Here is a 16,425-nt window from a genome sequence, read left to right on the forward strand (position 1 = left end):
AAGGTTATAAGTTGATTCCCAATCAGAAACAATGGAAGGAGGTAGTGGGGTGGCATAATCAAAGGAAGCCAGGGAGGATCACCTTGAGATTCCATAACCAGAAAATATATCCTTTAATAATGAAGAAAAATAAAGATACTCTCAGATAAAGAGAGCATGAAAAAAATTTGCTGCCAGCAAAATAAATCCTCTAGATGAAGATAATAAAATAAATTTGAAAATTTTTATTTAAAATTTATATAACTAAATAAACATAGAAACGATTTTAATTCTATGTTGAGTTGATACAAGGCAAGAATATATTATATGGAAAAGTTGGAATTTCAAAGAGAGGTGATCCTGAAAATAATAATCCCTGAGAAATAAAAATTACAGAGATAAAACAAATTTCCAAAAACTATGAAATTAATGGAGCTCAAGCAGAGATCTACAAGGAAGTGGGTCACGTCTGGGTTCTGGGGGGGAAGAATATGGAATGGACAAAAGGCTCCTCTGACAGGGTGAGTAGGTGAAGTCGAAAGGAAAGATTTAGAAGGCACAGGAGGGTGGAGGAAATGCTTGGCCAGAGGGTGGGGCAGAGGTGTGGTGCTGCCTCTTCTTCTTGCTACTCCCCTTATGTCAGGACCCCTTTGTGATGAGAAGGCACAGCCTTATGACACAGGCCAGGACACTACTCCTTATTGCTGAAGCAAACTCTCAGGGCTCATTTGTCCAAACAGGACAGTGTGATTCAGATGATGGAGAATCCTTTCTTTCCTCTGAATAGCATTTGTGCCTCATGGCTGAACTCCAGATTCACCACCTGGGAAATGGATATGATCTTTGCCTTTGTGTGTGGACTGGGGCTCTTTCTTCTCTTATTGCCCTTCCTCCAGAGTGATCCATTCTTCCCACCACCAAGGAAAAAGAAAAAACTCAAGAAGGTAAGAAACCCTCAGACCAGACTCAACAAAAACTAGATTCTGTTTTGTCTACTCTTCTTTCCATTTTTCCAAAATAAATAGATGCACTTCAAAAAAGATAAAACTCAGGACAGAACAGACCATCATTCTGGGACAGATGGTTCAGGTCAGGGAAAGACTCTCCCTAGATATAAGCAAAAATAACCAACATGATTTCAGCCCCATAATGAAAATACAAATAACCAGGATGGAAGCAGACCTCAAATGAATCAGAAAGCTGTCCTGTATGCTGAAGCACAGTCAATCCATCAGACACTGGAAGGGCTCATTTTCTAGGTACAATAAGGACCCATGGGTTACAGAAGGAGTCTGAGTTCTATAGTTTACAATGAGGGTGAATTAATCATTGGAAACTGTGAATGGCCCTTCAGAAAGTCATGGAATTAGTTGTGCAGGTTAAAATTTTAACTCAGAAAAGCAGGTGTAAAAAGTTTGAAACCCTTTGTTACTGGTAGAGATAGGAGTTCATATCCTTCCCATTGCTGTTCTTTTTCCTGTGAGATTCATTGATTCCCAGATAGCTATTTACTGTGCCTCCTCTCAGAACTCATTTGCAATGGTGGAAGGTTAAAGTCCATAGCCCAGCCTTTCCTCTGTGTTGAGCTGAGGTGAGGGCTGTGCTGAGCCCTGAGGACTCCATCACCCACTGGAGAAACCTCTGGCCTCAGGTAGCAGAACCCTGTGTCGCAGCTGAGAAGAGCCTCTATAAATAAGCCTGTTCCTGAGCCTGATCAGTGATTACACCAGGACATGCATTGTGTAGTTCATGTAGAAAATCCCAAAGAAGAAAAATGAAGTATTTTGCCACTTTTAAAATGTTCTCTGAACAAAGAGAACTAGCTAACTGTAGAACGTGATGCTGTTCAGAAAAAAATGGAATGTCTGCAGCTGATCTAGGAGTGTGGAAGGAGAACTGGGCCACAGCCTCTTTTTCTTTCTTGTTGGTTAGCACCTGAAGATGAAAAAGAAAAGGAAGAAGAGCAACATTCTGAAAGGTAAGGCCCTGCCCTTCCACTCCAGAGGGGACTTGTGGTCATCTGTCCCAAAGAGACCAGAGCCATGTCCCAGAGGAAATCAGTTGCAAAGATTTGAGAGGGAGGATCCTGGAAAGGAAATCATCATAACAGACACACTTCTCAGGTCCTGCACTCAGAATGAAGCTGTGGTGGGCAAGGAGTGGGTGATGTCCAGTAGGGAGGTATGGGCACTATTGGAGTCATGCTATCTGTGATCCTGCCAGTGAGGAGAATCAATCAGGGCCAAGTTCTGTTTCCCCAGGGGTGAAGACTGAACACTCAAGAAATGCAGAGGCAAACATAGAAAGCAAGTTTTACTTAAAGGATAGAATAGAGACAGATTTCTCCACAGAAAAGGGGCCCCAGGGCTGGGTATTCAAAAAAGTAGGGGTGTCTTGTCCCTTTTGTACACGTTAGAATTCCTCTGTTCTCATAACTTCCTTTTTCCCTTATCTTGCCTCTCCTCTCCCATCCTGCATACATGACCCAAAGATGGGCCCAATGATGAAATGATCCAGACAGGAAGGGAACAGCACAGGAGGCATCAATTAACAACTCCTACAACTCCCTGCAGGGAGGAACAATTCCTGGGGCAGTTAACCTAGCAACAGGTTGGAGAATAAGGGGGAAGGAAACATGGGAGGATGAGGGGGAAAGATCATTAGATTTCCGGTACTTTTTACTAGCCCCCATCTTCCTGATTGGAATAGTCATTTATTATTGACAATGACTTCCTTTTGTTCCCCTGCTTCATCTGGATAAGGAGGTGGGACTTCCTGGTCAAAGTGTAGACAAGCTTTCAATTCCCTAAGAAACTTTCCTCTTTGAAATTGTCCAGTCTTTCTCCCAATACTGTGGTTATTAGTACAACGGAGGCTAGTGGAGATGGAAGTAAATGACAAAATGCTTCCCTCTATGTTCTTTGCTATCCGTGTCACTTGTCATGTAGACTTGAACAGTGGTGCTTTGCAACCAGAGTCTACCCTCTTTATCGGCCCCATGTGGATATTCCACTCATCCTCACTTCTCCACAATAACCAGGTCTTTTTTTTTCAGATTATAGTGATTGCTGGAAGAAAGAGGAAGAGCCTGAAGATCTGCTTTCACTTCTACGAAAGTGAGTAACTTTCCACTTCACCCTGAGTCCTTCCTACTGCTGCCTATGACATCATCCAGCAACACAAAGCTCTCATAGGGGAGGAAGGAGCCTCAGGTGGGGCAGTATGTGTCTAAAGCTCTGGAGTTATGGGACAGCAAGGGCTTTGTAATATTAGTGAGTGGGGCAATGAGGAGCCATGGATCACAGGTGTTTACCCCTGCACCACCTGCCCTACCTTCTGTGCCCATCTGCTCCTGGCTGAAGCCTGTGCCTCTATCTCTTGCAGCCATCTACAGAAGCTCCAGAATGACAGCAGCTTTCATCAGCTCATAAAAGGAGATGACCCAGATAAGTCAGCTGGAGTCCACCAATCACATACACTGCCTGTGGAGGATACTTTGGCCACTGCCTTCTTCCCTTTGGCTTCCCTGATTTCTTTGAGCAAGCGCCCTCTGCTTCTGGCCTCTACTTCCTCACCAGACCTAATGACTTCCTCAGATACTCTTGAGTCTCACTCATCCCTGAGTGCCTCTAAATCAAGAGAGTCTATGATTCCTCTAGAACAACGTTCACCTCAGTCACACAGAATTTCCCCTCCCCAATCTCATTCTCCTGATCACATGGCCCATTGTGCATCTCTGCCAAGCCCCAGCCTGAATTCTTCTCAGTGTGACTCAATGACACTTTCACTGGGAACCAACCCACAGAGCTCCTCTCCACCCAAAAAATATTGGTTGCCTTCTCCTGTCCCACTGCTATCTCCTGTCTCATCGCCTTCTCCTGGCCCATCATCTTCTCCTGTCCCATTGCCATCTCCTGTCCCACTGCCATCTCCTCTCCCAGCAATTTCAGGCCATATTCTCTCCACCTGTCCCATCTCATCCCTCTCCTGGTGGCAGATGGCTGCCAGAGTCTGTGACCTCTCCCACTCCCCACACAGTGAATCCAAGAGAGATCATGCTTCTCACCCACCAGAGGACTCACTCTGGGGAAACCATCCACACTCTCAGGTAGAGACTGAAGGGACCTCTTTCATTAATTCCAATGCCCAGAAACTATTGGAGATACTGATCAGCAAGAGAGCAGAAAGGAAAATTTGTAATTTCAAGACAAAAAATGAAACAGTCTACTCCCTGAATTCTCAGGGAAGCAAAGTAAAGTCACTGGGCAGGGAGCAGAATACTACCATCTGGAACACAAAAGGCAAGTCAGAGAAGCTTTCTGATTCTCAGAAGCTCTTTTACACTAGGGTCCTGAGGGATCATTTACAGAAGAAATGCAGCCAGTTCTTTTGGGGCCTCCCCATTCTGCACAGCGAGTCTCTGGTGGCTACTGTCAGAATATCTGGGCCCTCAGCAGACATTTCCTCGATTGCATTCAATGAAGTGCCTAATTACATTCCAGTGCAGGTGCAGACTACACCTGGACCACTCTTTTCCTCTCAGTTGCTCCACCCTCTTGTTCAACTCCAGCCTGTGAGTCCATCCTTATCCTGGTTGCAGTCCCCATCACTGGCTCAGATCCACCATCAGGAACATCTCACATTGTCTCTCCCAAGCATGCCATGCCATTTTCAATTGAATACTGCCTCTGGATTTCCATGCCCCACAAACCAAGAGGGGACCCAGTTGCTTTCCTCTTCTTCTCTTCAACACCTAGAATACCACATTTTAAGAAAACAAGTACAAAGTAGAGAGGCTTTACCTTATTTGGTCCAAAAGTCTCAGAACATCTTTAGCAATCTCATCTCTGAGAACAGGGCCTCCTGTGACCACAAGTCCATCAACAAGCCCCCAGGGAATTTCCTCAGCCTTGAGATTAAGGAGAAACTGGAACACCATCTTCAAAAGAGGTTCATGCTACACCAGTATGGACTACCACCCAATAGGAACCCGTTTCTAAATCTGAAGGAGTCCTGGGACAACATCTCAAGGAGAGGTCAGGCAAAAGAAAATTGTGAGTCTTCCTGGAACCCTGTGTTTCTAAACAACAGAAGCCCTGCTATACAGAAGACTAGTTCAAAAAGACCAGAGATAATTCAGGAGGACATGATTCCTGTGGGTGTTTGGCATTCCAGGCTTGGCATATATCATGTCTCTGGCCCACCTGGAAATTCAAAAACCCACAAAAAAACTGGGGATGAAACATCCTTAAAAGGTGGGGAAGCCTTCAGGAACACCTCCCAGGAGATCTCCCTCCTTGATGCTGGCACTCAGCAGGCATTAGAGGCACATGTTACAAGTCTAAGAGCGAAGCACAGATGGGACCTACCCCTCAAGGTCCTTAAGCACATAAATATTTTGAAGATGAGATACTCTGAGGCTTCACTACTTCCACAGCCTTCCCTTTCCTCTTCAGTTCCCTGTGACTCCAGGGTTGACTCCATTGCCCATGATGCCAGGGTCCTGGGAAAACCCATTCAGAAAGGTACAGGATTGAAGGAGATAGCACAAACTTCAGTTCCCACCCAGAAGAGTCCTTTCTCTGGCCCATCTTTTGAGTCCCTGAGCAGAACTACATCCAGTGAGAACTATGGGCTCTCAGATGCTCCTTCAACTGTACACAAGGGCAGCTTGCCCTCTCAGCCCCACACTTATATTCTCGTGGGCAGAACCTGGCACAATGATGCTGTCCTGAGATCTGGAAGAAACAGCCTAAAACCAAGTCTAGGCCTAGAAATGGACAGAAATGAGTCCCTGGAGAGTAGTGTGAGCTCAGAAGTCTCATGCCACAGTGTGTCATCACTTCAGGTAGGGCCCCAATTTTTAAAAGGTGAAGTCAGAAAGATAGAGGATGATGAAGAGGAGTCTTCTGACTGGGGAATCACCAAGAAAATCAGAAAGACATCAAACTTCCTAAATGTTGATATTCATCTGAAGAATTTAAAATCTCAGTGGATCAGTAAAACACCATCCTCTTTCATAAGTTCTATTTCCCAGGGCCAAGGATACTCATGCCTAAAGGCACAGACTAAACCAGAGAAGCAGCCTCAAGAAAGGACTACTGACATCATCCTGCAAGACTGTGCCACTGACATGTTTCATGAGGACTGTGGCCCCGAGGCGCTCTGGGCTGCAAATATCCTAACTTCAGAGGAGAGATGGTCCAGCTCCTTAAGCATGACCAGTAGCAGTGCATCAATTTCTCAGGATCTGTATGGACTCTTAACCAGTGAAGAGAGCAGTGAGGAACTGCAGGAGCCCAAGATTACTGAGCTCCAGGATCCTTGGAAGAGCAGGAGAAATAAGTTTAGAGCAACTTCCAAGAATAAGGACAGTGTGAAACTCAGGTCAAAAGAACAGGAAGAAAGGCTTGCAGGAGGGAGGCCCTTATGTGCAGGAGAAATGGGTCCTTCTACCCCAGTCAGGGAGATAGGAGACACTGTGAGTGACAAGTCCTCCCAGGCTCCTTCAAAGAGAAACTTCAGGGACAGAATAAAGAACTTTCTGCAGAATATTTTTTGCAGTAATACCAAAGGGCAGGCAAACTCCCTACCCAAAATTATGACCCCCTCAACTTCTAACCAAAGCCAAGGGTCAGTCACTGGCCGACTGCTTACAGACAACAGGGCATCAGAAACCCAGGCACTCATTTCAACTTTTGGGTGGATCATAGAGCAGAAAATGAGGTTTCATTATGAACATTCTGCCTTAAAGACAAACAAAGTTAAAGAGGAATACCAGGCCTCTATGGGTAGACAATCCCATTATTCTAGGAGTCCCATTATTCTGGAGCAAAGGAGAGTGATAGGAGCTACGTCTCCTGGTCACCAGGCCAGCCCTAGCGACCACAGCCATCCTCTGAACAGATGGATCAGAAACAAGGACAACAAGCAGGCCTTGCTGCTCAAAGAGTCTGTACCTCTGCCCAGCCTCTACACACAGAGGACCAGGGTGGCAGGTATGTTGGAACACAATGTCCACTGTCCAGTGCACTGCGCTCTTCAGAGACATTTGTTGACTCATCAACATCAACATGCTTCTGACTCCTGTCCTGCTGGGAAGAAATATTTCATGTAATATTGGTCATATTCAGAAAAACTGTCCCCATGTGAGACCTTTGTTTGAAAATGGCTTCTTCCTAATGCGGTGACAATGACTTAATAATACTGCTTTTTAATCAGAGAGGCTTCTGTCTGTGTTGTGCCGGGCCATAGGGAAGCAGGTCAGTAGATTCTAGAAAAGACTGGACATGCAGGGAGGTGACAGTGGCAATGAGTACCCAAATCTCATGCCAGATCCCCTCATTATACCTTAATAATTTATGACATGATCATTACAAAAATAACAGAACACATTTTGGGACTGGTCAAGAGGGGCAACTTCATGAGAACCCCACCCTAATGTTTGAGTCAGCCTTTCCCTTTATTCTGAAATTTGTGAGGCTGTAGGGATTGGTGTTCAGTGTTACCATGAGACTTAATAGCTTCCCATGCTACAAATGGGTCCAGAAAATTTGGGGAAAGATACAGTTTCCTGGATCTGAATTCAGAGATGCTTAGAGAGTCCTGCCTGATGGATGTCTTGGGGAACAGAGGACACCTGCCCTTGGAACCCCTCGCCTTTGGAGGCTAACATGGAGATCGGCCTTGCCAGCTCCTTCTAGCTCAGGCTGCATGCCATGGCCATGTCACCTGATTCTGCTCCTACCTTCCTCACTCTCTAGGGCAGTGACCAGAATGGAAATTGTTTGGTGGGAACATCAAGTTGGCTGTTGAGGGCTATGTCACACGCAGCTCACCACCTCTGTCCCCCAACCCCCAGATGGCACAAATGTGTATTCAATAACTATGTGACAGTGAGGCATAGGGGGTATAGTGGGATGTGAAGAATTGAAATGGAGCCAAAGAAAGAGGCAGAGTAACATGGGGATACCACAGATGGTATGATAGATGGGAAGCTCCTGCTATCCCAGTACCAGAAATCATGGATTCACTATGGCCTCACCACTGTGTACCATGATCTGGCTCCCAGACCACAGATCTGGAGATGCCTCTTTAGCAATGACACAGGCAATAGAGGAAGCAAACCCTTTGGTAGGGCAGATTCATTTTCTGACATTATACTTAATGGGGCCACATGGCTTTGCCTCTTCAATTATATAAGGAATGAGTTGACAATTTGAGTAGTCAGGACTAGGGAACTCTAGCTGTGACTCCCAGTTTGGTGACCATTATGCACACACATGGCTCTAACTCTTATTCTGCAGTAAAAAGTCCAAAGGGGAGCCTGGGGTCACAAAGCAAATTCTCTGGGCTTCCAGAACTTACTTGCCCACAGACTAGAGGAGAAGAGATGGTTCAGTTAGAACTTGTCATAGCAGGGCAGTGACTTGTCCAAAATGTGGGAGCAAGCTGGGCAGGGGGCAAGCAGGAGTCTTTTCTTCCCCCACTGTGCTTCCAGCACAGGCTTATTCTTCCCAGGATCTGTTCACATGGGAAAGCAGGCAGGCCTCACAGGAGGAAGAGGAGAAGCTGTGTCTGCAGAATGTTTGATGCTATGACCCACCTGGGGAAGGCAGCAGCCCCACTCCAGGGCACTCTGCCCTGTTTTTCCCTGATGCAGAGTCCTATACCATGAAATGCCATCAAGGCAGACCACACAGGCATGGTCTTGCTCTAATGCCTGAAAGTATTCCACATGTAAAGCCAGGCAGTCCCTCTCAGGGTGAGCCCAGACCTACAGGCCACCTCTGATTCAGGTCCTGTGCCTTGATCATACCAGATCCAGAGCCCCACAGATGGCCCTTCAGAGATCCAACAAAAAGATTGCCACAGAGACCATCAGAGAACCTCCAACATAGCAGTTATGGAAACACAAGGCCCTCCCTCAGAAATAACACCAACTTCATGGTCCTCACACAACAATCCTTCTCTGCCACATGGTCCTCATGCAGTAATCTCACAGAACCCCTGACAGACTTCCCAGAGGAACCTCTGACAGATATTTGTACCAAGAGAGGCCTCAGAGACCTAACATAGTCTCCCATAACAACCTTTCAATGCCACATGGTCCTCATGCATTGATTTCTCACAGAGACCTCCCACAGAGTTCCAGACCTTGGGGAACAATCACCACAGAGATGTCCTACAGATTTCCTCAGCAAGAATTTATCACAGAGACCACCCAGAGATAGTACAGAGACATCTTACACAAACACATTGACCTAATGGAGGGTCCTTACACAGAGACTCATACAAATTTTACACAGATTTTGAGAGGCCCACACAGAGATGTCACACAGACACCTCAGAATTCCCACAGGAACTGGAAACAGAGACTTTTCACAGACTTCCCACAGAATTCCCACATCCATTCCTCATTTCTGTAAAACTACTGGGAGCACAAGAGGGACACCACCAGCCTTGTCCTGCCCCTAGAATCCCAGTACACTGAGCCACTGTCAACATGGCCTCCCAAATAGTGTTCTCTGCTTGGAACAATCTTCAGGAACTTCTGTTCCTTTGTAATGCCATTGCCTCTGAACAGAAGAACTGCAGATTCCAAGTGTAGATCTGCAAAATTCCTTCCTCTATGGGTTTGTAGTAGCCTCAGCTCTGACCCACAGTTTAGAGAATAACAAATTTTAAACATGAATAAAATGCCACCAACTTCCAGTGACAGAAATTTCCTTACTTGTCCAGTTTTACTTATTTTCTTAAATGTAGAAATGTCACTTGTTTATTTTATTGGATACAAGAAATGAATTTAAGACAGTTGGCTTATTTTGGAAAAATTATAAAGACCTGTGGCAATGGACTCTAAGAATGAAATGAACCAGAAAAGAAGAATCTGGACTCACATTCACTTCCCAGAGGCTGAGCACCCACATATCCTAGTGATCAACACAAACACAAAATGTGCAGAAAAGATCAAGAGAAATTTATGGAGTTACAAAAAGTAAAGTGAGAAAGTAGAAAAGAAAAAGAAGGAAGTTTCCATTAACAGAAAGTGTGCAGTCTCTCGCTCTCGCTCTCGCTTTCTCTCTCCCTTCTCTCTCTCTCTCACAGACACACACACACACACACACACACAAAACTATACCATAATTGAGGAATTGCTACACACTAAGCACTGTGGTTAAAGTGCAATAAATTGTGAATTAAAAGAGAAATAATTTTCTGCTGCTATGAATTATATAGTTCAGGGCAAAAAACACAAAAATAGGAATAGCTCTGCAGCTATCCAGCTACAACTACAACAAGGGCCTGTAACCACTGGCTTCAGCAAGGGAACTGTCAGACCCTCTCTGTACTGAAGCTTTGCCCTCTGCCCTCATCCCCCAGAAGAGTGCTCCACAGGTGCAGGCCTGAAGCACATCACAGTCATCTGGGGAGACAGAGGGAATGGCTCAGTCTCCCACATCTGGAAACAGATTAGAAACACAAGTGGGAGAGAGAGTTCACCTGGATGCCCTGCAATACCCTCCTCATCAATAGCCTAGCATCCTTCCCTTCCCTTCCACTTCCTTCTTTTCTTTTTCACAGAGCCCCCAAAATCTCAGCAGAGAAAGCCAAGTGAGCCACACCTTCCTCAAAATCCTCCTTATTCTAATTCATAAATAAAATATAGCATCATTTGTTAAAAAATAAGGGCAATTAGTATCTATACAATCACCTCACAGTGTTTAAGAGTTACTCATCTCTTATTTTTATATCAAAAGCCACACGTGGTCAAGCTCAATACAGAAGGCATGTGGAAAGTCAAGTCAGGCCAAAAGCCATACCAAGCATCCAAGCTGTAAATGCATAGAACAGGTTCTTATAGGAAATAAAAAGTGCTACTACAGTGAAATTTGCTCTTGGGTACTGAGAGTGTTACCCAGGCCAGAGGATACCCAGGGTCCAGGTGAGCTGAATTCAGTTGCTTACCCAATCACAATTAGGAAGAAATTACACAAAAAGGAAAAAATAGTTGAAAATAGTTTGGCCAAATATGAGAAAAGACCTGATCTACCTTTGATGCCCTACAGAAATGTAACAATTTATAGGAAAAAGGAGCCAGGAAATATGCATATGCCCAGACTGCAGGCCAGGGAAGTGTCATGATTTTATTTCTACCTTTGTGGACAGCAGGACTTTGAGGGACAGCAATATTAGCTTCCATTCTCTTTGTAAGATGATGGCTTCTAGGAATCTGGGACAGAGAAATTAGTTTTACCAGAAAATGAATAATAATTAGGAAAAATAGTATTTAATGGTACTTGGGGCTTCTAATTTTAAATGCTTGGTATGGCTTTTGGCCTGACTTGACTTTCCACAAGGATATATGTGGGGGTGGTTGGATTTGAATCCAGGGATGCTGAACCACTGAGGCACAGCCACAGCCTTTATCAGCCTTTTTCCATTTGAGACATGGGCTCACCAAGCCTTTTTGTTCTTTTAGATTTTCATTTTGAAACAAGTTCTCATTAAGTTGCTCAAGACTTTGAGAAGTTGCTGAGGCTGGGTTTGAATTGTGATCCTTCTGCCTCAGCCTCCAGAACCACTGGGTCTTCCTCCTGATTTTAAAGGAAATTTTTCTAATATGTTTTCATTGAGTAGTCACATACTGGTATCCATTTTCAGCAGCCAGAACAATCCAACCATTAACTTTTCTTGACTTTTGCAAGCCAGTGTTAAAATACAATCATTATTTTAACATTAAATTATATGAATATATACTTAAGCTAATCATATTAAAAACAATGGCAAGAAGTAATCAAAATGCACTATTTAGTTTATTTTATGATATCTTGCTATTTCCCATGCACTTTAGGCTATTTACATATTTTCTATGAAGCCAGTGGAAATACTATATAGGGATTTACTGCACATCTTTTTCCAGCCCAGTGCTAGTTAAGAGATGCCTTACCATTCAGGCTTTTCAAACTTTCTGAGGGCTGCCAATGGGGCTCTGGGAGTAATTTCTATACTTCTGTTCTTAGCATGAGAAAATTAGGAGGAAGAACAGGAAATGAGGAAGAAAAAATCACTTGGGGGTTTTTCCTTTCAAAAGGATCCCTTACACCAGGAGTTCATGTGTGAGAAGGCCAGGACAAGGTTACTGTTAAACATAAGGATCACCATCTTCTACCATGTGCAGGAAGCTAGGGCTGATTATTATGATTTTTTTGAGGTATATTAATCCCTTTATGCTACTTGGGTGTCACTGAGTAAATTACTTTTTCTATTACAACAATAATAGTCCAATATTTAGCTAATACACTTAAATAATTACATTAGTTAAAACACATTAAATTCCAGTGTCATACAATCCACCCTTTTCTAACCTCCCAAAACCCAGAATAATTTAAAATTCAATGTGTTTTATTGTTTTTAAAGTAATTTTCTGGTTCAATACAGAGAACATATTTATTAATCAATTAAAGATGTTTCCACATTTTATATTTTGTTTTATATGTTTGGTTTTAGTCATGTATTTTATTTACATATATATTTATTTTTTTCAATTGATTTATGAAAAGCAATAAAATATTTCTTAGAAAAATATTTACAACAAACCAAAGAAAGGGCTCTTTGAAAGGTATTGAGAGGACTTTATAGAGAATTCTGGGCAGGTTTATGTATGTCCAAGGACCAAAATGAGTGAAGCAGTGCCCAAGGAGCTGAGCACCATGGCCTGTGATCTTGCCACTACATTTTTCAGTGTATTTACTAGAAGAACTGGTTATTGTGGAGATAGTAATGGCTTAGTATTATAATTAAAGAAAGAATTAAACATTCCTAGAGTCTATTTTTGAAATCTCTTCTCCTTTTATTCTAGAGTTCCCATTGTTAGGGGACAGACAGATATGAATGATAGGAACACAAGGAGGGAAATAATTCTATAAAATGGGTAATGATAACTATATGCTTTATTTTCCAAGAAGAAATTTACCTGCAGCCCTGCCTGGCCTAAGTGGACAGGATATGTACATTCCTCAGCAAACTACTTATTATCTGCAGAAGAAATGCAAGCCTGGGGAAAATGTCAATAAGAGAAGCTCAAGTTACCCTGAAAGGGGAGACTTTTTGTGACCCTTTTCATACACCAAATCCCAGAACTCGGGGAGATAAGGATGGTATCCTCCTAACCATAAAATCTGTAAAAATTTATTGTTAAGAATCAAATGAGGGGGCTGGGGATGTGGCTCAAGTGGTAGCACGTTCACCTGGCATGTGTGCGGCCCGGGTTCGATCCTCAGCACCACAAACAAAGATGTTGTGCCTGCCGATAACTAAAAAATAAAAAAAATATTAAAATTCTCTCTCTCTCTACCTCTCTCTCTCTCTTTAAAAAAAAAAAAAGAATCAAATGAGAGCTTAGTGTGCCTGTAATCCCAGCAACTTAAGAGGCTGAGACAGGAGAATTATGAGTTCAAAACCAGCCTCAGCAATGGCAAGACAGTGAGGTGCTTAGCAGCTCAGTGAGACCCTGTCTCTAAATAAAATACAAAATAGGACTGGGGATTTGGCTTAGTGGTCGGGTGTCCCTGAGTTCTATCCTCACTACCAAAAAAAAAAAAAAAAATTCAATGAGAACCATTTAGGCATGGGCCAAATGAAATACTGTTGTCATGGCAGTGGAGACTTGAAAGTCTGATGTCATCTTCATATCAATCAAGTCAAGAGGTGGATCTAAACAAGACTCTCTGGAAACTTCTCTGAGGTCCCTATAAAACTGGAGTGCAAGAGAGGCACACCGTTCCTCAATCCTTTGAGAGTGTCCCTTTCCCATTCCTTCTAACAAACTCATTCCTGTTACTCAGAAATCTTTTGCAAGAATCAGGGTTTGAATTGGGGTGGGAGGGTTCATGTTGCTTCAGTTTCCTGAAAGGCCCCAGCTCTGTGACACCATTTAAAGTATAAGGTTGCTGAAGTTGTGTTTTCAATATATAGATTAAAAAATTGGCCCTGATATTAGAATATACCTTAACTTTTTTGTACAAAGAGGCAAATTGCTGAAAAGTTAGCATGTTAAGATATCTGAAATAAAACTTTTCAAAACTTATGGATTTTAAGCAGTAAAACCTATAACTGCTTGAGAAAATCGATGCCATTAGATATAAATTTAAATACCTAAAAAATGGATTTGACTGGTTTTTCAATTGATATTTCTTAACTTCAAATAGTTAATATTTTCCATACAAAAGCATATTGCTGAAATTTCTGCATTCAAGATAAGAACATGCTATAGTATTCAACTTCATTTTTCTTCTCCAAAAATCTCCTTAAGAAATTTTGTGTTCCATAGTTATCCAAGCGAAAGTTGAAAAGCAAAAATAAACACCCAGAAAACTGCATCCAAAAGAAACAACGTGAGCCTTGCATTCCACATTTTGCTTGTGCAAGGAGTCCCTTGTTCTGCAGTTAGTGTTGCTCTAGGGACCTTGGATCAAGCTGGCTCATAGCATTTACAGAGGCTGCTGCCTTCCAACATTAACTGTAGGTGCAGGCTTGGTGAAGAGAACCATGTTCTTGGCAGAGGTTGGTTGAAATTGACTAGAGAAATCATATTATGTTTTTTTTTTTCTTTTCTGCTCCCCACAAATGCTTGCAAACTCATTTCCAGACCAGGACTGCTCTTTTCATAACTCAGTTGCTAAAATCCTGGGCTGTAAATCTAGAAGTGTCAACCTGCTTGCAAGACTCTATCAGAGAGAGTGAACATTTTCAACTGCTTTGATTGTAACACAATCAAAATTAGCATTTAGAATATAGATCATTTATTTATACAACATAAAGTCAGCAGAAACAAAAGGAACTGATTGGATTGTTCTGTTTTCTTGTAATTGTCAGCCTTTCCCATGCTGAGCCATTGAATTTGTTTCCTCAGAACATAGACTGCATCCATCTGTTGGTGGTCCAGGAAAATTATTTTTTTCCTAATGAATTCATGGATGAGCATTTTAGAAACTATTTTTAGCATTAAGCTACTTATTTCTCAATTCCATACAGTTACTATGTTGGGGAAAATGTTTAGATTTGTCCTTAACATACTAAGTGGGGGCTGGGCTGTGGCACAGTGGTAGATCACTTGCCTGGTATGTGCAAGGTATTGGGTTCAATTCTCAGCACCACATACAAATAAAATAATAATAAAATAAAGGCCCATTAACAAGTAAAAAAAATTTTTAAAAGATACTAAATGGCTTTTTTCAAAATGAGACTTTATTTCAACTCTGCAATTTTCTAAGTAATATATAATACAAAATTTACTTTTTTAAATTCAAATACTTTTTAAAATATTAAAATAATAAATTATAATATCTAAAGATATGTCAAGTCTTAATTAAATCAGAACTATAAATCAAAATTTTGAGGAAAAAATCTTATAAAAGTAAAATTTTCCTGATGTTTTTTATAAAACATATTTTTTTCTATTCACATGGAGGATCCTGATGAAGTTGACCTGTTTCAGAAAATAGATTTATTCAAATCACAATAAAGGGGCTTGCAAATGAGATTTGTGTAAAGGTGCATGAATTACAGGGACATTTTTGTCTCTAAATGCAAAATACATAATTCTATTTATTTGTTCTAAAAGTTTTTAGCATATAAGGGCAAAGGGGTGTTCTATTTTAAAGTCACCACTTTTTTTCTCATTTTTAAAACTTTTTGACCAAGTGGCCCTGCAAATGTACTATGGATATTGAGGGCTGTGCACAGGCCAAAGCTAATATAATCCACATAAAATATGTGCATGTGTGAGTGCACAGAGCACTGTCTTGGTAGACATGTACCTTTATTTAATCAAATCTTGTCTGGAATGTACAATGGTAGCACATGGGAAGAAATCCTCCAACATAACACAGCTTAGACAGAGTCTGCCATGAAATTGCCACATGGGAGCTCTTTTGTGATTTTCTTACATTCCTTTTCCAGCTTCAGAATCTCTAAGTACCTGTACACAGCTCAAATTGACAAAAGAGACAAACAAAATAAATCAGTCCAGTTTTCAATATTGCCAGCAAACTTTAGAGGGGCAGTATTAAGCATGATTTTTGTCTACCAACTATGCCAAATTACAGAATGACCCCCAGAATTTGTTCTTTATTTGACCCAGTAGTATCTTTCAGATGAGTGAACTTCTTTCAGGAGTGCCCAGATTTCTTAGTGCTATACCTGATTCTTTGCAGGATGGTATTTGAATGGAATTTTGTGATGGGTGAAGATATGTGTCAGCTCTTCAGGTTGGTCTTTGACTGCTAAGGCAGTTTGTCTGATCTTAACTCTGAAGATGCGTAGGCATCTGCCCTTGAGTTCTGTTGGATTTCCTCATTAAAGTCTTTTTGGTAAGACCATGTTCCCAGTCATTATGCCCTGTTGAATGTGTTGCATGTCACTTCTTGCTGGTGGCGTAGCTCA

The 16,425-nt window shown here is 42.1% G+C and overlaps 1 protein-coding gene across 1 annotated transcript in view; it reads left to right on the plus strand.

The window, feature by feature from the left end:
• Positions 1 to 737: 737 nt before the first annotated feature.
• The window catches only part of LOC144251689 (spermatogenesis-associated protein 31A6-like), a 47,960-nt gene continuing 32,272 nt past the window's right edge, over positions 738 to 16,425 (plus strand). Inside the window, exons 1-4 of the mRNA XM_077794464.1 lie at positions 738 to 923; positions 1,912 to 1,957; positions 3,035 to 3,095; positions 3,364 to 6,977. Coding sequence (XP_077650590.1) covers positions 738 to 923; positions 1,912 to 1,957; positions 3,035 to 3,095; positions 3,364 to 6,977 — 3,907 coding nt within the window. The remainder of the gene's footprint in view (positions 924 to 1,911; positions 1,958 to 3,034; positions 3,096 to 3,363; positions 6,978 to 16,425) is intronic.

This window comes from Urocitellus parryii, unplaced genomic scaffold (assembly GCF_045843805.1).
Source record: "Urocitellus parryii isolate mUroPar1 unplaced genomic scaffold, mUroPar1.hap1 Scaffold_146, whole genome shotgun sequence".
Lineage (NCBI taxonomy): Eukaryota > Metazoa > Chordata > Mammalia > Rodentia > Sciuridae > Urocitellus > Urocitellus parryii.